The sequence below is a fragment of the Balaenoptera ricei genome, chromosome 2, assembly GCF_028023285.1.
Source record: "Balaenoptera ricei isolate mBalRic1 chromosome 2, mBalRic1.hap2, whole genome shotgun sequence".
Classification (NCBI taxonomy): domain Eukaryota; kingdom Metazoa; phylum Chordata; class Mammalia; order Artiodactyla; family Balaenopteridae; genus Balaenoptera; species Balaenoptera ricei.
In genome coordinates, this window is record NC_082640.1 from 154,201,847 (window position 1) to 154,223,235 (window position 21,389).

The 21,389-nt window shown below is 36.8% G+C and overlaps 1 protein-coding gene across 9 annotated transcripts in view; it reads left to right on the forward strand.

Annotated features, from left to right (window-relative positions):
• The window catches only part of RAD51B (RAD51 paralog B), a 720,881-nt gene that overhangs the window by 37,502 nt on the left and 661,990 nt on the right, over positions 1 to 21,389 (forward strand). For all 9 annotated transcript variants that reach the window (XR_009500950.1, XR_009500951.1, XR_009500945.1 and 6 more), the window contains 3 exons: positions 7,572 to 7,708; positions 18,915 to 19,034; positions 20,956 to 21,139. Coding sequence is in view for 1 of the 9 variants with exons in the window: in XM_059914493.1 (XP_059770476.1) it covers positions 7,572 to 7,708; positions 18,915 to 19,034; positions 20,956 to 21,139 (441 nt within the window). In the remaining 8 variants the exon portion in view is untranslated. The remainder of the gene's footprint in view (positions 1 to 7,571; positions 7,709 to 18,914; positions 19,035 to 20,955; positions 21,140 to 21,389) is intronic.

A 21,389-nucleotide genomic window follows, 5' to 3' on the forward strand; every position in this document is an offset into this window, starting at 1 on the left:
CAGGACTAGAGTACTGGTCCAAACTCATGTCAGCGAAAAGAGATGTAGCATCTGCATGTCTTGTTTGGAGAGTATCTCTGGAAGGGTAAACCTGTGAAGCACTGCCAAATCTTTACGACATTTAAGAGTAATGGTTACACCCAGATCCTTGCTGTAAGTAATGAGAAACAATGTAGCACGTGTCTACATTATTTGTGTTTCCTGAGTCATTTCTATGCTTTGTTCATGATTTAAGGAGACCAGGTGTCCTCCTTGAGTAGGGCAGTTTTGCTTTGGAAGTGACCATCCTACTGTCCCAGAAAGGTAGAGGCAGGACGCCAGAGTCCTGTTTCGGCTTCCTAACTTTTCCTCAGAACAGTTAAATATTTCAGTTCTGCTTCTTTTTAGTTGGCAGGGTGGGCTGTGGTCTGAAGATCACAGGAGACAATAAGTCAGGGCTTGTAAATTCAAGTGTCCACAAGGGCCTTGGCATATATAGAAATGTATCAACAGTGAAGTAGAAAACATAAATGCTTTATCAGTCAATTTTGGCTGCTCAAGTCTGCTTACAACAACAGCAAACAGTAATTTTTCTTGCTCATGGGTCTGCAGGTTAGCCAGGGTGGGTCTCATCTCCTTCAAGCTGCAGTCAGATTCTGGTTGGCTCCACGTGCAGCAACAGCAGTAGGAAAACTAGGGAGAGATTTCTAATCAGCGTTCCTTGAATGTGGTCTGCTGATGGGATTTGTTTATCCTGCCCAGTGTTTTGAAAGGCAGGACAACCAGGCCTTTGTCCTAGTACAGGAGTTTAGCATATGTGGTTGCTTGAATCATTGTTCCGAATTCTTCACTCATTTCCTGATTTAGAAATGAACATCTTTCTCCATAAAGGTTTCATAAAGTCTTTTATATGGCACATATTATATGATTGTTAAATAAATTATATCTCTTGACAGTTTGATTTTTTTTTTTTTTTTTTTTTACTGTGAAGCTTGTGGTACTTGTCATTTCCATGTCCTCTTGCCTTTTTTCTGTTCTGTTCCCCTCCCTTCTTTTTTTCATTCCCTTCCCATTTACTTTAAAAACAGCAGTTGTCAGTATTGAGTAAGAGGGAGTGGTGGACAGAATTTAAGATATGAAATCTTCCACTTGTTGATATAAAGTAATTTAAGATGAAGATTTCTTTCACAAGGCAAAGAGCTACCCAACCTTTCTGAGATTGTTTGCTTTTTGTTTCTTTGTTTGTTTGTTTTAGGATTCAGAGAGTGACTCTTAAAAAGAATTCTGTAGGTCTGAAGACCTAATCGTATTTATACATAATAGTAGAGCACATGGAGACGGGTAGTTAGATGCTGGGGGAAGGGGGCCATTAAAAAGATGCTATGACGTTTCCACGTGCTCTTTTCTCAGATCAGAACCAGGCAGTCCTTAAATTTTCTCTGCAAAGTATTGGCTTGGTGGATTGCCCCATCCTCATGCCCCTATTTTGAATGTGGGGAAGAGTTACTAGGTAAGATTTTAGGCCCCAGTAGGTCCAGGTTTCACATTCATCTCTACCAGTGAATCTTTTTTAAGACTAAAATGACTAGGCTTCATTTTCACTTTAATATAATTAGACTTTCTTTTCTTGGTAATAATTCTCTTCCCCCTTTAAGGCAATTGCTAATATTTGCTTCCTTGTTGATATTCTAGTGATTTTCACTACCAGTTGTTTTCTTTCTGTTCTTTTACATTTCTCATGCAGGATTGTTGAAACTCAGGCTCTAACTCTATGAAGCTAATTGTATTTTACTGGTGTCTTCCGTGTGTAAATGCTGTATTCACTCTGAGTTTCCAAGAAGCAAATCTCTTAGACTATTCTGGTTTGGCATGTTCTCTCTTTCTAACCACCATTGGAGCTGAACCTGGGAACTGAACACAATTTGAAATTTTGTGGTTTGGCTGCTAGAAGTCAGAGCTAAAGTATCTGAAGCTAAAAATTATTAATGTTGAAATGTTTTAACCCACTAAGTAAACCTGAAAAAATAATGAAATTTAACTCCAGCCAGCCCATAAAAATTGCATATAGCATATTTTTTTGAGGTTAGAGAGGAAAAATATATGAAAATGATCTGAGATTGCTAAAGAATTAGAAATCAGTTATTATAGTTTAAAGAAAATGTTAATATCCAAATTTGAATGCAAAGTAAAACAAGCATACAAAAACCAAATGAACCCAGAAATCTTATGTTATTCACGTGATATTCTACTTTTCTCAAGACTGTACTGAATCAGTACATAAAAATAATGTTGCAGGTAAAATACCAGTTGCACTTGTTTAACTTCAGATTTTTTTTTACATGTTTTCTTTGAAGATGGAATAATAAGATAACACCTTACAGTATCATGGTATTTGATACTTTACTGAATATATTCATATATAACATCTTAAAAAATGTTTTTAAATTGGGGGCTTGTTTCACCTTTCCACTAAAAATCACAAAGCATTTCATGGGTTTAAGCTCATTGAATCTTAGAACATATCTAAAACCGGGCATGTAGATACTATGTATAGAAAGGAAGTCCTTTGTTCCTCGTTAGTTAGAACTCTGAAGAGTCATCATTTCTCATTTTCAAGATCCCCTTTCAACTATTATTGATAGAAGTTTCCTTTGCTCTGATGTCTGGTGATTAATTTGATCCATGTTGTCCTTGATGATGATAAAAGGTCCATGAAAAGTGTTTTGGGCTCTTCAAAACTACCAGTCTCCAAAGGACAGTATGTAAGATGGTCCATTGGGTTGTGGGAAGAAGATATTAGAACTTTTATTGGTATTTCAGTTTAAAACATGAAATAAACCTTTATTGATATTTAATAAGTGGATTGACACTGGCATCCTCACTTGGTCTGTATGTTCGACTGTCATGTGTCAGGTATAGTCCATGAGGAAAGGATACAGAAGGTTGACAGGGGCACCTTGATTGTATCTTTATTTTCAACATATTGGGATGAATTATAGTTCTGCATGTACCTAGTTAGGTGGATTTATTGATTTAACTAAATCATACCTCACAAAGCAGACAAATGGCATAAAAAGATTCCTGCAAAGAAACTATATATTGAAGGCAATACTAATAATGTGAGCAGAAGTGAACCACATGTACATAAAAGTCAGAGCTGATGACTCTCCTACAATTAATGAAGTAAAAATCAATGACAGTCTAATCTCATCTGTGAAGACATCCAAAATATTTGAAATTATAAAGAAAACAGTTTGATATATGGAATCGTATCCATTATTGTTAACAGTGAAACTTCCTCTGTTATTTTGTTCCTTGAAATACTGGCAAATGATAGTAGGAAGCCATCATAGTTAAGAAACACATCACAGGAAGACGAATCTCCACAGGTTTTTCAGTGACGTTTAAAGTCATGTGATACATATTCAATATCTAGAAAAATTTCACTAAAATTAATGATAGATATTTAAAAGCCTCTTTTGGGTTTTCTTAAGAGCAAAAGATCAAATGCAATACATTGTTAATACTGTCAGGGACACTCTTGTTCTTCCTGTCCTGTTACAGTAAAGTGGATGAAATAAGACATAGGAGACAACATGGCAACAACTTAAATGGATTCTTTTGCGAATAAATACTTTCAGATGGAAATCATTGCTGATGATAAGCATCAAGAATTAAAACGTTATTCATTGTGGAAAGATGCTATATAATAAAAGTACAGAAGTTTCTAACAGGGCTCAGATTATCGTATTAATAAGCTAGATTCTGTTTCAGTAATGAAATACATGAACTAAATTATTTTTGGGCCACAAAAGTAAAGATATATCAAGGAAGATATATTCTCAAAAATAAATGACTTCTTGAATATAAAGCAATGTTTATGAGGGAATTTCCTGGTAGTAATGTTAATGTTCTGACTTTGACAGGGGTTTAGATTGCATATGTATATACATTTGCTGGAACTCATCAAATGATACACTCAAGATCTGGGCATTTCATTGTGTGTAAAATTTACCTTAAAAGAAAAAAAAATCATACACATTAAACTCAGGTTAATTATATACACACTGAACTGTTAGGTGAAAGTATATTTATGTCTTTGACTTACTTTGAAATGCATTTAAAAACATCTAAGATGGACTGATGAATGGATAGAAGGATGGATTCATGGATAGTATAGTGTAGTAGTATACTGTACTATATAGTATAGTAACAATAAAATGGCAGTTGCAGAGTCTAGGTGGTGGGTATACGAATGTTCTCTGTAAAATTCTGAATTTTTCGGTTACATCATCCTTAGGCAGTCTATAGCAACACAGAAGCTGATGTCAGATGTGTGAAGAGTGCTTCAGGATGGTACAATTTTTATAAAAACCTGACTGGTAAAGTATTGACTCTTTGTGGTATAGTCTGTAATGAGATGAGGAGTGACCATGAAAGTCATTTGAATCACAAGAGCTTCTTTGGTTATCTCACAGCAAAGATTGTAAAAGACTGTTGAATTTAAAGATGGGTGAAACTTTTTTTTTTTTTTTTTTAAATTAATAGTAACCTTTTATTTATTTATTTTTTATACATTTACTTTTGGCTGGTGTTGGGTCTTCGTTTCTGTGCGAGGGCTTTCTCTAGTTGCGGCAAGCGGGGGCCACTCTTCATCGCAGTGCGCGGGCCTCTTCACCATCGCGGCCTCTCCCGTTGCAGAGCACAGGCTCCAGACGCGCAGGCTCAGCAGTTGCGGCTCACGGGCCCAGCCGCTCCGCGGCATGTGGGATCCTCCCAGACCAGGGCTCGAACCCATGTCCCCTGCACTAGCAGGCAGACTCCCAACCACCGCGCCACCAGGGAAGCCCACTTTTTTTGTTTTTTGAGTGAAACTTTTTTAGAATGAAAAGACAAGATATGTCAAATTTGCTGACACTTTTTGTATAACAAGTGGCTATGTAATATGCCACCTAGCAGATTGAAAATCAAGCAAGCAAGCAACCAATGGAACACTCTTACTCCATCCCTTCAAAGTAAAGGATATTTTTACAGTGAGTGGGAAAGTAACTGCTTCTTAAAAGACAGAGATCAAAATACAGAGTGCTTTTCAAATCATTGCTTGGAAATGTTTCTTTTTTAAATAAATTTATTTATTTATTTATTTTTGGCTGTGTTGGGTCTTCGTTTCTTTGCGAGGGCTTTCTCCAGTTGTGGCGAGCGGGGGCCAATTTCATCGCGGTGCACGGGCCTCTCACTGTCGCGGCCCCTCGTTGCGGAGCAAAGGCTCCAGACGCGCAGGCTCAGTAGCTGTAGCTCACGGGCCTAGTTGCTCCACGCCATGTGGGATCCTCCCAGACCAGGGCTCGAACCCGTGTCCCCTGGATTGGCAGGCAGATTCTCAACCACTGTGCCACCAGGGAAGCCCCGGAAATGTTTCTTTTATCATGTGATTTTTGTCATCAAAGATGTGTATCTTGTGAAAACTTTACTATCTGCACACTTTTAAAAATTTTAACAATATTTTCTATACTGTTAAGAAATCTTCCAAATAGTTTCCTTTGATTGTGAAACCAGTTGTTAAAAATGTTAAAAGTCAATATCTTTTGATTAGTTTACAAGAATAATTAATTGATATGAGGGAAGATGGAAATTTATTAGCCAGAGTTCAACAAAAACTTTTGATAATTGAAAAAGGTATTAAAAAAAATAAAATGATTTCCTAAGTACAACAAATCATGTATTTCTTTAACTTCAATCCTTGCAGTTTTGCAATTATCACCTTCTCAACTGTAATTGAGCCATTGCAATTAAGTACTGAAATAAGCAAAACTTAGGAACTGACATTTCAGTTGCTGAATTGCAAAATATTTAAATCAATATTTAAAAAACAGCATACATAGTTTCATTTATTTTCATTGTTATCTTTGCTCCACTAAAAGTGCTAATAAGTTTTTATGAGAGTGAAAAGATCTGTACAACTAATATATGTTATGAAACTATTGATTTGTATTGTATTTTAGAATTAAAACAAGATATGAAACTATTTTTAAATGCTTGTAATCTTTATTTTTTAATCCCTACTTTATGTGGTTTTATACTGCATAGAATGTATTAGTAAAATAGTATATATATAATTAATACATATGCAATATATTGGAGGTTCATACTAAAATTTTTATTTTATTTTTTTTTCGGTTTGTTTGTTGGAGTATGTAATCAAAGAACTTTGGAGTTTTCACTGATCACTCATGATCTGGCACACTGTTATTATTAGCAGCAATTATTTATCCTAAAAGTCTGAATCATTGTTTTAGAGATTATAAATCAGCACATGGTTTCTAGCTTGTGAGCCTTTGTTTTTTTTAATGTTAAGCTTTGATAAATGAAGTGTACCCTTACTCTAAATTCCAAAAACAGTGGTTCTCAAATGTAGAGCAGCATCAGTGTCAACTTACTAGAAATGTAAATTATTAGGCCCTATTTCAGACCTATTGTTAACCAGAAATGCTGGTTAATGAGCTTGCCAGGTGATTCTAATGTTCACTCATGTTTGAGAACCATTGGCCTCCATGATTTAGACTCCTGGGTCATCCCTTCTTATTTCTTCCGGCTTCATAGTATATCTGAGACAGTTTCTTCAGATCTAGTGTATCTCAGTCTTAGCTTGGACTTTTGTTCATCTCTACCTGAGATTTTCTTCTCTCATTTCCTCCTCTTCTTTTCCCTTCTTCCTATTGTGAAAAATTGTTCATTAGTGTTATCCTCACAAAAGGGATAGTGTTTTGGTTCTTAAAATTTGTATGCCACAGCCAGTATGACAAATAGTGTATTAAAGGGAATATTTTTAATATTTTCAAATTAATTTTTGTTAACTACTTCCTGTTGGACTCAAATATGCCTGTGATTAACGTCCTATTCTTTTCCATCTATACCCTCTTGTTTTCGAATTTTATAATCTCAAAATAGCTTTCCACCAACTAAAATTTTAAAATATACACTTCAAAGTATGAATCACCTAGATTCAGTAATTATTGAATTTTGTTTTATTTGCTTTATCTCTCTTCTACACAGACACACACAGAGACACATACAATTTTTTTCTGATTCATTTGAAATTAAATTGTATATATCAATACCTTTTACTCCTAAATACTTTTAAGAATAAAGATCAAAGTACCTTTCAATGGGACTAGTACAAAATTGTTTTGAAAGGCCAATTTATAACAAATGCTAAACCAATTATTAAAGCCTCTTAAATATTTTCAAGATCTTTCTATAAATGTCTTAATGAGGAAGAGGTATAGAACTCCAAGTTGTGAATTTATAAATGAATCCTCAAGGCTTTCTCAACCAGTTTTTCATCTGAACTACAGAACACAGAGGATGGTTTGGGTGACTATTTTCTCATTTCTCCCAAGGATGGTGCATAACTAGTACCGGTTCAGATGCATAGGGGAGAGGTTAATTTATTACATACAAGGGGCGTATTAGAATGTTCTCTCTGGGAACCCAGGTTAGTTGGACTGTATAAGTGGCAAGTTCTTAAAAGGATTTTGCTTTGATTAGATTGTAATGTTTATACAAATAACAATTTTTTTTTTTTTTTTTAGATTACAGGTCCACCAGGTTGTGGAAAAACTCAGTTTTGTATAATGATGAGCATTTTGGCTACGTTACCTACCAACATGGGAGGATTAGAAGGAGCTGTTGTGTACATTGACACAGAGTCAGCATTTAGTGCTGAAAGGTGGGAGATTTTATTATTTTTCATTACAATGCTTTATTTTTGTAACTTATATACAGCATGTAACATTTACAAACAAGTTAACATTTTTTATCTTTGAGAATACAGAGTGTTAGATACTGTTTTAAAGGAATTTTCCTTTTAAAATTGACACAGGCAGCAATTTCTTTTTGCCTTTTCTATCCCTTTCTTATTGGTTTGAGTGGGGTTCCTGAATAAGCTGTGTTTTGCAGAAAGTCAGGAAGAAACAAGTTTAAGAAACAGAGAGAGGTATGTAAGTAGAAAATGGAGAAGAGGGAAAGTTAATAAGACAGACAAAAGGTAAGCTGCTTTGTAAGTAATTTCTAGTTGGAAGTAAAATATTAGTGAATGGAAAAATTGCAATTTTCAAAACATTTTTTGCTTGAGAAATATTTTACTTTAATCTTTGGAATAGTATGGTATTAAATGCAAGAAACACACTGACGGTCAATATATGCATGCTTAGAAAGAAAAGATTTCCTTAGTTTGGCAAGGACCTTTATTTTAACATTCTATGAGAAAGGCATTCAGTCATTTGTGTAACTCTTTATACCTGAAGATAAGTCTGATCTCCTCTTCCCCTGCTCTGATTGACGTTCATAAGTAACAGTGCTTTATATATCTAGAGAATGATTCAATTCTGTTTTCTTAGCCAAGGTATAGTATAGGTATAGTTCTTTGGGTCTTTCTCTAGTTATATCACAGTGAATCTTACTTATTTCTCTCTAAGAGTACTACAAAGATCAAAGTGTATTACCTGACCAGATAAATTCCAAATGGATTATTTTGCCTAGAGCTTACTTGCTTTGTTCTACATGTCTTGATTATGTATTCTTTCTAAGTATATGCCACTGGTTTGTCAGCTCTTTGAGTTTGTGTTATATCTTTGTATCTTGAAAGCCAAATCCTATGACTGACACATACTAACTGCTCAGAAAATGTTTGATAAATGAAGGAATTGACAGGAATTGAAGGAATTGCTCTCAGATCGTGGAATCCAGATACCATATCCTACTAAAAGGAATGAGGGTTCCATGGGGGAATGGCTGATTCTAGCTATGGAGCAGAAAGTTTTGTTTGTTTGTTTTAGTAAAAGGCAAAAGATTTATTCAATCTGAAGAGAAGCCAGAGTATTAGGAGGTTTTTAAGTTGAGTCTGAAACATCTTATGTGATAGCAAGAAAGCTATCAACGACTAGCTAAGGGAGTGTCAGAAGGACTCTGGAGTCAACCTGAAGAGCTCCCACTGGCCAAAGATGAAACAAATTGAGCACCAGTAGAACAATAATAGAAGTTGATTGAAATACATGGAATATGTTTAAATTCATGATTCTATAATATTAAGAAATGGAAAGCAGGACTTCCCTGGTGGCACAGTGGTTGAGAATCCGCCTGTCAATGCAGGGGTCGTGGGTTCAAGCCCTGATCCGGGAAGATCCCACATACCGTGGAGCAACTAAGCCCGTGCACCACACCTACTGAGCCTGCACTCTGGAGCCCATGAACCACAACTACTGAGCCCGCATGCCACAACTACAGACACCTGCATGCCTAGAGCCTGTGCTCCACAACAAGAGAAGCCACTGCAATGAGAAGCCTGTGCACCACAATGAAGAGTAGCCCCCGCTCTCCACAACTAGAGAAAGCCCATGCGCAGCATCGAAGACCCAACGCAGCCAAAAATAAATAAATAAATAAAATGAAAAGCAACAAATTGATTACCATTGGAGAATTCTGGAGAAGCAACTTATTATTTTGAAAATAAGTTAAAAAAAAAAAAAAAGAAATCAAGCATTTATTCTCTTTTCAATACGAACTGTATTACTAAGTAACAAATTACGAATTTGTATTACTAAGTAACAAATGTCTCTTTTATAGAAGTATTCCAATAATAAATGATGAAGGAATGATACAATATAACCAAATTATAAACCCTAATAATCTAGTGATCTAAGAACTGAATATTGTGATATAATAAATACATATTTTGTTGTCATCCTGGTTACTGACAAACAAACTTCTAAAACCTTTGGAATTTCCTGAGTGATAGAGCTGAGAGGAGCATAATTTGTTATTCGTAATTAGCCCCTTTCCAACCATACCTGAGTTTATGCTAACGAGATGACTCTTGGTGGGTCCCTAGATTGCATCTGAAGGGGGCTGGTAGCCAGAGGAACTGGTCATGTAATTATAGGGTTGAACTTTCAGCCCAACCTCCCCAACCTCTGAGGAGGGAAGAGGGACTAGAAATGGATCAATCAGCATTCCCATTTAATTAATCATGCCCATGTAATGGAGTCTCCACAAATCCCTCTAACTTATAGGGTTTGGAGAGCTTCTGGGTTGGTGAACACATTGAGGTGCTGGGGGGGATGGTACTCCTGATTTATAGCTGGTTGGTCTGAAGTACCAGAGGCCTGGGACTTGTGATTGATGTCTGAAGTGGGGGCAGTCTTGTGAGTCTGAGACTTTAACCTGCGGTGTCTGAGTTAACTCCTAGTAGTTAGTGTTAGAATTGAATTGACTTGTAGGACACCCAGTTGGTGTCCATAGGGAACTGGAAAATTGCTTAGTATAGAAAACCCACACATTTGGTGTCAGAAGTGTCGTGAATAAAAACCGTTCATAAACAGAAAAGTGTGCTAGCATCACAAAAAGGCAACCAGTCATTGTGGTACTTGCTGATGGAAGAATAATCAAACCAGAAAGTGATCAAGCTTTCAGATCCAACGACCAGTTTACAACATATACAGAGAAGAGAGCAACACGTGAAACTACACCCGAGGGATGTAATCAGAAAATCCAAACTGTGGAACACAACAAACAACAATTTGTAGGATTAAAAAAAAGAGTTGGAGGATAAACTTCTGGATTAAAAGAGACTTAAAAGATGTATCGAGGACATTTAGGTTGCTTCCATGTCCTGGCTATTGTAAATAATGCTGCAAAGAACATTGGGGTGCATGTGTCTTTTTGAATTATGGTTTTCTCAGGATATATGCCCAGTAGTGGGATTGCTGGGTCATATGGTAGTTCTATTTTCAGTTTTTTAAGGAACCTCCATACTGTTCTCTATAGTGGCTGTATCAGTTTACATTCCCACCAACAGTATTACTCAGCCATAAAGAGGAATGAAATTGGGTCATTTGTAGAGATGTAAATGGACCTAGAGTCTGTCATACAGAGTGAAGTAAGTCAGAAAGAGAAAAACAAATATCGTATATTAACGCATATATGTGGAATTTAGAAAAATGGTACAGATGAACCTCTTTGCAGGGCAGGAATAGAGACGCAGACATAGAGAATGGACCTGTGGGCACAGGGGGGAAGGGGAGGGTGGGATGAACTGGGAGATTAGGATAGACATATATACACTACCATGTGTAAACTAGATAGCTAGTTGGAACCTGCTGTATAGCACAGGGAGCTCAGCTTGGTGCTCTGTGATGACCTAGATGGGTGGGATGGGTGGGAGGGAGGTCCAAGAGAGGGGATATATGTATACGTACAGCTGATTCACTTCATTGTCCAGCAGAAACTAACACAACATTGTAAAGCAATTATACTTCAATAAAAAAAAAATTGAGCTTAACAAAAAGATGTATTGCTCACATCACATTGTACACCTTAAACTTAAACAATGTTATATGTCAATTATATCTCAGTAAAGCTGGGAAAAAGACATAGTGATCAATTGTAATGTGATAAACTTATTTGGATCTTTAACAAATAAATGGTAAAAAAAAAAACAAAAACAGAAGCATAAACATGTGACACTGCTGGAAATCTGAACGTTGAAACATATTTGATATTAAAGCCGATACAAATATATTTGATGCTAAATCTGGTAAAGACATTGGCTCACTCAGGTTGTCCAGGTGAAAGGTACTCTTTAAAATGCCAATGACTAGCTTTCAACTCATAAGCCAAGAAGGTATTAAATAGCCAATTAGGTAATAAATAGCTAATGTATAAATAGCTCTTACAAAGGTCCTGGGGCATTTGCTTAAAGAATTGAAGGATTAAGGTTATTCTGAAAACAGCAGTTTAGTTCACTGTAATTGGATTCTTGCTTTTTTTGCACCACTTTCAAAGCTGAGTTTACAATGTCTTCTTAAACTGTTGCATTATTTCATTGTTATCAGTATTACAGTTCAGAGTAGGTTAAAAACCTATCAGTGAATTAGGTGAAATCCAGTAGCAGGTGACTAGTCTACATTTTCCATATTAATTTGTGGAGATTTTTGTTTGTTTTTCTTTGTCTTTGCATTTAGTCTAATTGGCTACTTTTTGCATTCTCTGTATTAGTTATTTTCCTTCATTATCTTTTCCTGCCTATGTACATATTACTTAGTACTTGCATTAGAGGCAGGCTGGAAAATGGAGTGGTAAAATTTTTGTCCCTTTTGTTGGAATTATGTTGCATAATTCACAAGGAACTCTTATGAAGGTCATTTGAAGACAAGGGTTGAGATGTATATTGTTTTTATTTTTCTAGTCTATTCTCCACAACACTTGAAAAGTGTGATCATCTGGTGCTAGGGTCAGGTGGAATCAAAGGTCCCTATGCTCTTTTGTATAGATGCCAGACTTGGTGTTCTTATAGTGCCTTCTGGAGTTTGTCATGGCAGCTCAGAGCATGGAGCTGGCTCTGTGATGCTTGGTCACATTTCATTTGTGCTGTTACAATATTGTTTGATCCCTATTTGGAGTTACTGGGGAAGGTTGGTCAATCAGTTAGGAAAGCTTTCTCCTGCAAGCAACTGGATACACAAAGAACAGCGGCTTAAAAAACAAGAGGTTTATATTTTTCCCCATAACAGGAAGACCTGAGTAGGTGGTTGCTGGCACTGGTTCTGTCTCTCAGTGATGATAGAGACCTAGGGCTGGTACATTTTAAGCATAATATCCATTCTGTGCTCGAGTCAGTGAGAAGAGAAAGAGCCAATTATATCTTTTATCAGGAAAATATACTTTTCAGAGTAGCCGCCTCCTCCCCTCTGCTGATTTTCTTTTCACGCTCTGGAATCCTTCTGCAGATTTACCACTTGGTCACCCCTACATGCAAGGGAGGATGGAAAAGTGAGGGTAAAACATATTTGTAACAAGTGTGATGGGGCTGGTTAACATAACTGCCTGAGTAAAATTGGGGTTCCCATAGCAAGGAAGAAGTGGGAATGGATATTGGTAGGTAATTAATAGTGTCTGCCACAACTGGGATAGTTTTTGGACTTAGATAAAAGATAAAGCAGGAAAATATAAGACCCAAAAAGGAATATGCTTTAGCTTTCTGTATGTCTCTGTATGGATAATTGTCTCCATTTTGTCCTTCAAACAAGCTCTCCGAAAAGCACAAATGAGGGCTTCCCTGGTGGCACAGTGGTTAAGAATCCGCCTGCCATTGCAGGGGACACGGGTTCGAGCCTTGGTCTGGGAAGATCCCACGGGTTGCGGAGCAACTAAGCCCGCGTTCCACAACTACTGAACCCACGTGCTGCAACCACCGAAGCCCACATTCCGAGAGCCCATGCTCCAAAACAAGAGAAGCCACCACAGTGAGAAGCCCGCACACTGCAATGAAGACCCAACGCAGCCAAAAATAAATTTAAAAAATAAATGAATTTAAAAAAATCAGTTAAAAAAGAAAAACACAAATGTGAAAGTGAATTGAAGGATTAACATGAAGGAAGATTAAAGGATTAACATATAGAGAATTTAGGGTAAGTGAAAAAAGTGGAAAATAATTTCTGTCAATAAGTTGCTAGATATCTTTTTATCAAGAAGGAGGAAAAAAACAGAGGAAGAATAAATAAAAACAAGTGAAGTTTAAAATGTATTAAAAAAAAAGAAAGGACTTCCTTGCTGACGCAGTGGTTAAGAGTCCGCCTGCCAATGCAGGAGACACGGGTTTGAGTCCTGGTCCAGGAAGATTCCACATGCCGTGGAGCAACTAAGCCCGTATGCCACAACTACTGAGCCTGAACTCTAGAGCCCGCCAGCCACAACCACTGAGCCCACGTGCCACGACTACTGAAGCCCGCACGCCTAGAGCCCGTGCTCCACAACAAGAGAAGTGACTGCAATGAGAAGCCCGTGCACCACGACGAAGAGTAGCTCCCGCTTGCCGCAACTAGAGAAAGCCTGCACGCAGCAACGAAGACCCAACACAGCCCAAAAATAAAGAAAGAAAGAAAGAAAAAAAAGAAAAAAGAAAACCTTGAGGGTGGTATACTTAAAAGCACTTTGGAATGGTTAGTTATATATTTTTTTAAAGCAATACACTAGCTAGCTCATTTTTACATATTTTTGAGAAGTATGTTAATCATGCTTGTTCATCACAGGCTGCAATTGTATTTCTGTACTGCTTAATAATTAGATAATAGTATAATCTGGTGCTAAACCCTCAGGTACTCAGGGACTGCCTTGGGGAGAGGGGAATGCTAAACAGGCAGAGTTCTGGATCTCCTTCTTCTGATTGATTCAGGAAAAGTCTGTTTTTATTTGTTTTACCTATTGGACTTATGCTTCGGGTCTCATATAGTCTTAGATGCTATATGCTGTACATACCTTGAGACTATGGATAAATAGGTTAGTGACCTGTCTATGGAAATTTTGGCAGCCATGAAAATTCCAGTATACATGAATTGAATGAATACTATATTATCCCTATTGGGGATAATTAGAAAAAGATGGAACTGGAGGTTAAGAATAAAAAAGGAGGTAATATGGATGGTAGTAGTAATAGAAATTTTTGAAATAAAACTTTGGGAGAAATAAAATGGATAAAGGAAAATAAAGCAATCTTAGAACTGCAAGTGGATATGTGTGTGCGGAGGACGGAGGGATCTGGGGAAGCAGGAGATGGGACCCAGGACCCTGGAAGTTGGAGACTTGGGGAGGTGGGACATAGAATTGGAATTGTAAGAGGCAGAAGTAGACATTTCTGAGATGTCATGAGATCAGAAGAGCTTTGAAAACTAGGAAGAAAGATGTAGTCCAACAGGGGAGGAAGAAAATCAAGTAACCACAAAACTGTAAAATTACAACTATTATAACTAAGTATACAAAGGAGAGCTATATGTTGTGTTGGTACCATGTGGAAGCAATGGCCAAGCTTAGATCTGAAGGAAGTTTTGTACTTGGTATTAATGTCATTTCTGAGGGTGCCAAGTACCCTACAGCCAGTGCCCTTTAATTCCTACCAAACTACCTAGAGTATCACTCTTTCTGAACCAGTGTATCAGGGAGAGGCATGTAGTGGTAGTGCCCAGCATGACTTTGGCTGATTCTGAAGGCAATACCAGTGTGGTCTTAGGACCATTTACCTACTTGCTAGTTGGTACAAATCCAGATCTTTAACCCAGGGGGCAAACAACAGGGGAGATAAATTCCCTTTTACTATTTTTTGAGATGGTTTCATGAGTCTGAGTAGGTTTTTCTTAGTTCAGTTCCAGCTGTCCTATCATTTGTGAATCGAGGTGAATTAGTGGCGAGGGAGATCCTGAAGAGTTTTTATGATAGAAAATGAAAATTAGTCATAAGTACTTATTATCACTAAAACAAAACATTGGAATATTCTGGAATCTGTAAGGAACTAATAGATTCACGTTGTTATACTTTGTAATACCACAGTATTGAGCAAGTACATATTGAATTAATGAACAGGAAAGTATTACATGAAGCTTTGAGAAACCATAAACTTATATTTCAGCACATTTATGATGCTAGATTTCAACTAGAATTTTGGAAAACTTTTTTTTTTTTTTTTTTTTTTACATTAAGCATGTGTTTGGTTTCAAGTTGGCACGTGGTCGCTAATGTAAAGCTTTTCTTTCCTTTTATAAAAGAGCTGTGAAGTAACAGGAGGAACTTATAACAAAAACCTTGATCTGAATCCAGTCTTCTCCACTTTAGTGAATGGTAATTCCATTTCTCCAGCTGCTCATCCGATTAGTCAAGAAATCCCTTCGATACTCTATGGAACTGTATCTGGAGTGCAGTTACTTCTAATCACCTGAGCTGTTCTCTAGGTCAAGTCATCATCTCTATCTGGACGACAGCACTAGCTGATCTTGCTGTCACCCTTGCCCCTCCGTAGCCTCTTCTACATTTGGTAGCTAGAGTGATTCTTTAAGAAAAGAAAAGAAGTTGGATCATGTCAGTCCTGATCCTAGGTTTCGCATTTTACTAAATGAAAACTAAAAAAAAAACCCCCAAAACTCACAAACATAGAAATCTTATGTGGTCTTGGCCCCTGGCTAGCTCTCTCACCTTATTTCCTTTTATTCCGCCTCTTGGTTCCTGTGTTCCAGCTACTACAAGCCTCCTTGTTATTCCTCCAACACCCCAGGCATCTTCCCACATCTGGACTTTTGCACTTGCTGTAATTCTCTCTTCCTGTGTGCTGTTTCACTGGATAGCCACATGGTTCACTTTCTCATCTCCCTTAAACCTTTGCTCAAATGTCACCGTATTAAAGAGGCTTTCCCAGACTACCCTCCATGAAATAGCTCTTACTTCTGTCTGTCACAATCTGTTCCCTTAACCTGATTCACTTTTCTTTAAAAGCACATATTATCCGACATGTTAATATATATTTATTTGTTTGTCTTTGTCAGTAGCATGTAAGTTCCATGAGGGAAGGATTTTTTGGTTTAGTTTTGTTGTTGTTATTCATAGCTGTATCCTTAGGTCCTAGAATGGTGCCTCGCATATAGTAGGTCCTCAAATATTGAATGAATGAATCTTAAATGCATCTTTTGAAAAGAGTACTTTTAATAAAAAAGATGTCCACTAGATGGCACTGCTTTCAAATTTTATGTAATTAATGTTTGGAAGGAAAACATAAGATCTTTTCTTTCGCTTGCTGTAACCAAAAAAGATCTTTGTGGTGAAGATTGTCATAAGAAATTCTACGATTAATGTGAGGCATATAGAATACTACATTTGTATTTGGTTTTTGATTTATATATTTTTAGATACTTTTTCTAAAATAAAAAACATTTGGAGAAACTTATAGAAAATGACAGCATATTCGTATGTAAATATCCATTTGATACAGGTATTCAGCATGGTAACTGTGGATAAGGTTAGTTCAGGTCCACACATTGACCACCCTCCTTCTGAGGTGCCTTTAATGGAATGAGAGAGCAGAAATAGTTTCCAGAGCCTTTGACCATCAAGCCGCTGGTTGAACTCCAGCCTAGTGTTAGATTCAGAAAATTATTATCGTCTGTCAGCTGTTCAGTTGTTGTTGCCAATGACTTAGGTACTCTGAATCTGGTTCCTAATGCGACTGGGTATCCAAATTTTGAAAAACTTCCATGTTTCTGGCAGGTGTCACCATCCCTATCCTATTAAAAATCAGCAGGTTCCAAGTGTCAGAGCTTTTTATCTGACTTCTCTGACTAGCACTAAACTCAGCAAATAGTTGCCCTAATCAAGAAATTTACACATTTTCCCCAGACTCTCTAAATTTGCCCATTCTGCTTTGCCAGTGTCATCTCATTTCTTCTTGCTTTCATCACTTACCTCATTTCCTCCTTCTTTTCCAGTCCCTATGCCTCCCTCTCTCAAGTAGTTTTCCTGAATGGTCATTTGATCCATTCTGTACTCAACTTTTTACACAACTTTCGGTACTATTCCTTACTCCTAAAGTAATTTTTCCTCTTCCTGTTCGAACCAATGATGCCTTTTCTTTTCAAATTGTTCAAAATATACTTTTTGAAGAATGTTATTAACTAGTTTTATTTTTTTTCTTTCCTGTTTTAGAGTTTCTCTTTCATTTCTGAGTATGGCATATGTGAGGAACTTATTTTCCTCTCTTTAACATTCTCAGCCTCTTCTTGGAGCTCATTAACTATTTAGAAATGAAAACACTCTTCTGTAATACTTTTGTGTTGTTAAATGGAACATAAAATATAGTATTTTTATGTATATAGTATATATATACTATATATACTATAGTATATAGTATTTAGTATTTATTGTCCTTCCTCCCAGTCACCCTTGGATGGTTAAGTATGGGGCTGATAAAGTATCATTTTAAATAGGAGACAATTACACTCAAAGATTTACATTTTTGTATTTTTAGCCAGAAATATTTGAAATTTCTAGTACCACTCCATGTCCTGTATTAGTAACGATTATAGTTGCATCTGTTTCAACTTGTCACTCTCTAATGCTCGGCCTACCCCATGCATTAGATCTAGCTTTGAGGTCGGAATTCAGTGTTCAGAAAATAATTTTTTGTTTACTAAGGAAATATTGGACACATCCATTTGTTTAGAAAATAGTTTCCTGTTTACCAAGGAACTATTGGATAGCACTTATTTTGTATGTATTTAAGTTTTAATTGAGAAAACATATTTTTCTGGTCTGAGACATGGAGATTTACTGATATCTGATTATTAGAATGATAATATTCTATATTCAAATATATTTCATTTCTGAAAATGAAAGCATTTTTCTTATTTACTAAACATATGGTGCTAGTCAAATTTTCATTTGTAAAAAACCATATATTTTTATGTTAAACCTCAGAGATATTGCTTGCTCAGCATTAGATGAGATTAAAAGCCCTTGCTAGGCTTGTGCTCTGACTGGTAATCTCTTTTAGTGCTTACAAACGAGGGCTTACATTCCATAATTGTATATGAAGCCATTTTGCTTACACCTGCTCTTTTTTTTTTGATACCTGCTCTATTGATAAGGCTTTTTTTCCAGTGTTACTTACGGCTTATGAGTTTCCTAAGTAAAATTTATGTGGCCTTAAATATTGACTATTTATTTATTTATGTATTTTAATTTTTTGGTACAATTTTTAAAGGTTACTTTCCATTTAGTTATTACAAAATATTGGCTACATTCCCCATGTTGTACAATATACCCTCGAGCCTATCTTAAACCCAGTAGTTTGAACCTCCCACACCCCCAACCCTATATTGCCCCTCCCCTCCCCTCCCCACTGGTAACCATTAGTTTGTTCTCTGTATCTATGAGTCTGCCTCTTTTTTGTTATATTCACTAGTTTGTTGTATTTTTTTAGATTCCACATATAGGTGATAACATACAGTATTCATCTTTCTCTGTCTGACTCATTTCACTTAGCATAATGCCCTCCATTCATGTTGCTGCAAATGGCAAAAAAATAATGACTGTTTTTGCTTGTGCTATTTTTTCCTCCACAGACTGGTTGAGATAGCAGAATCTCGTTTTCCCAGATATTTTAACACTGAAGAAAAATTACTTTTGACAAGCAGTAAAGTTCATCTTTATCGGGAACTCAGCTGTGATGAAGTTCTACAAAGGTATGCTGTCTTAGATTTTGGTATTTTAGTAATACTTTGAAGGTTTATTTTTTGTTTTTCATGTTTTCAGCTTCTGAGTAAAAAAAAGTCCCTACATATTAGGATTATGAGAAATGATTATTTCAGTGTTCTTTATTTACTACTATTGGTTGAAGTATTTCTTTAAAAATGAAAAATATTTTAAATGAATAAAATGTTTTAGATTTAACTAATTAAGTGATATATTATCTACTGTTCCATTAACAAATTACCCCAAAGTTTAGCAGCTTAAAACAGTAAACATCTGTTATCTCACATAGTTTTTGAGGGTTAGGTATCTGGGAATGGCTTAGCTGAGTATTTCTGGCTCAGGGTTGCTCAAGAGCTTGCAGTTAAGCTGTTGGCCAGGGTTGTAGTCATCTCAAGGGTCGCTTGAGGCTGGAGAATCTTAGAGAATTCCAGGATCATTCATGTAGTTGCTGGAAGGCCTCCCTTTCTTCCTGGAGAGGCCTCTAGTTCTCACTATGTGGGTCTCTCCATAGGGCTGCTTACAACATGTTGTTGACTGAAAAAAAAAAAGCACACAACCTAAAAGTTGAGAATTATGTTTTATTCAGCAGACATACTGAGGACTTAAGCCCAGGAGGCAGCCTCTCAGATAGCTCTGAGGGACTGCTCCAAAGAGGTAAGGGAGAAGCTAGGATATAGGAGGTTTTGCAACAAAAACAAGGTAGTTGGAACATCAGAAAATTACTGTTAATTAAAGAAAAAACAAACATCTTGAGTTAATGAATTTAGCACTTTTCTATGTATGGGAAGATGCAAGAGTCTGGGCTCATTGAAATCATTCCTTTGATATGCACCTTAACTGTCTAGGGCCAGTATCTTGCTTTTCTCTATCCTGAATTCCCTCAGGGTGCACAGTCAGGGCAGCTGCAGTGGCTGATGGCTTGATGGCCTCAACATCTTTTGTTTACTGATGTGGCAGGCGACATTTTTGGTCCACAGTGGTTATCTTGCCTCCGCCAGAGCCAGTGCTCTGAGAGAGAGTGGGCAAGTAAGAAAGAGCCCAAGATGGATGCTGTAGTCTCTTACAACCTACTCTCAGAAACGGTGTACTGTCATTTTGTCATATGCTATTGGTTCACAGGACAACCCTGGTACAATGTGGGAGGGGACTCCACAAGGATGTGAATACCAGGAGGTGGGAGTAAATGGGGAGCATTTTGGAGCCTGGCTACGGCAAGCAGTTTTGCTCTAAACTGGAGCTTTAGCAGTATCATAAGAAAACCAAGGGGGCTACCCTGGTGGCTCAGTGGTTGAGAATCTGCCTGCCAATGCAGGGGACACGGGTTCGAGCCCTGGTCTGGGAAGATCCCACATGCTGCGGAGCAACTGGGCCTGTGAGCCACAACTACTGAGCCTGCGCGTCTGGAGCCTGTGCTTGCAACGAGAGGCCGCGACAGTGAGAGGCCCACGCACCGTGATAAAGAGTGGCCCCCGCTCGCTGCAACTAGAGAAAGCCCTCGCACAGAAATAAAGACCCAACACAGCCAAAATAAATAAATAAATAAATAAATAAATTTAAAAAAAAAGTGGATAAGCAGTAAAATCTACATTTGAGCTGATACAAATTGTCAGAAGAGAAATAAATATCGACACGTTTCACATTTGAGGTAGATTAGGTAAATGTTTGATTAAAAAAAAAAAAAAAAGGAAACCAAGGAGTGAAGCTAAATGAAAACATTTTGGCCTGTTTCCAAAAGAGTGCAATATATATAGAAGAGCTGAAAATAATGTATGTTTATTGACTATCTGCAATAATTACTGTAACTTAGGGAAGAATAATTTGTTGTTTTAAAGGTAGTTAACGTTTCCATGCCCTATTTTTTTAAATTATACCTTAAATTTATCCACTGTTTTATAAATTCTGCTTTTACAGGATTGAATCCTTGGAAGAAGAAATTATTTCAAAAGGAGTTAAACTTGTGATTATCGACTCTGTTGCTTCTGTGGTAAGAAAGGAGTTTGATACACAACTTCAGGGCAACATGAGAGAAAGGAACAAGTTCTTGGCAAGAGAAGCAGCCTCTTTGAAGTATTTGGCTGAGGAATTTTCAATCCCAGTAAGTTTTTCTTTTTCTCTTTTTTTCCTCTTTCTTTCTTTTTTTCCTTTCTTTTATATTTTCACTAACCTATAACATAAAATAATATAATTAAAAGGAAATTAAAACATGACTTTTTAATGGTAGCACAGTCTAATTGCTATAGCAAATACCACCATCTTCTAAAATTTGTTCATCTCTTGAGATTATTTCGTCCTTTTCACAATTTGAGCCTAAGAAGATTTAAATATTGTTTTCCAAAGTTCCTATA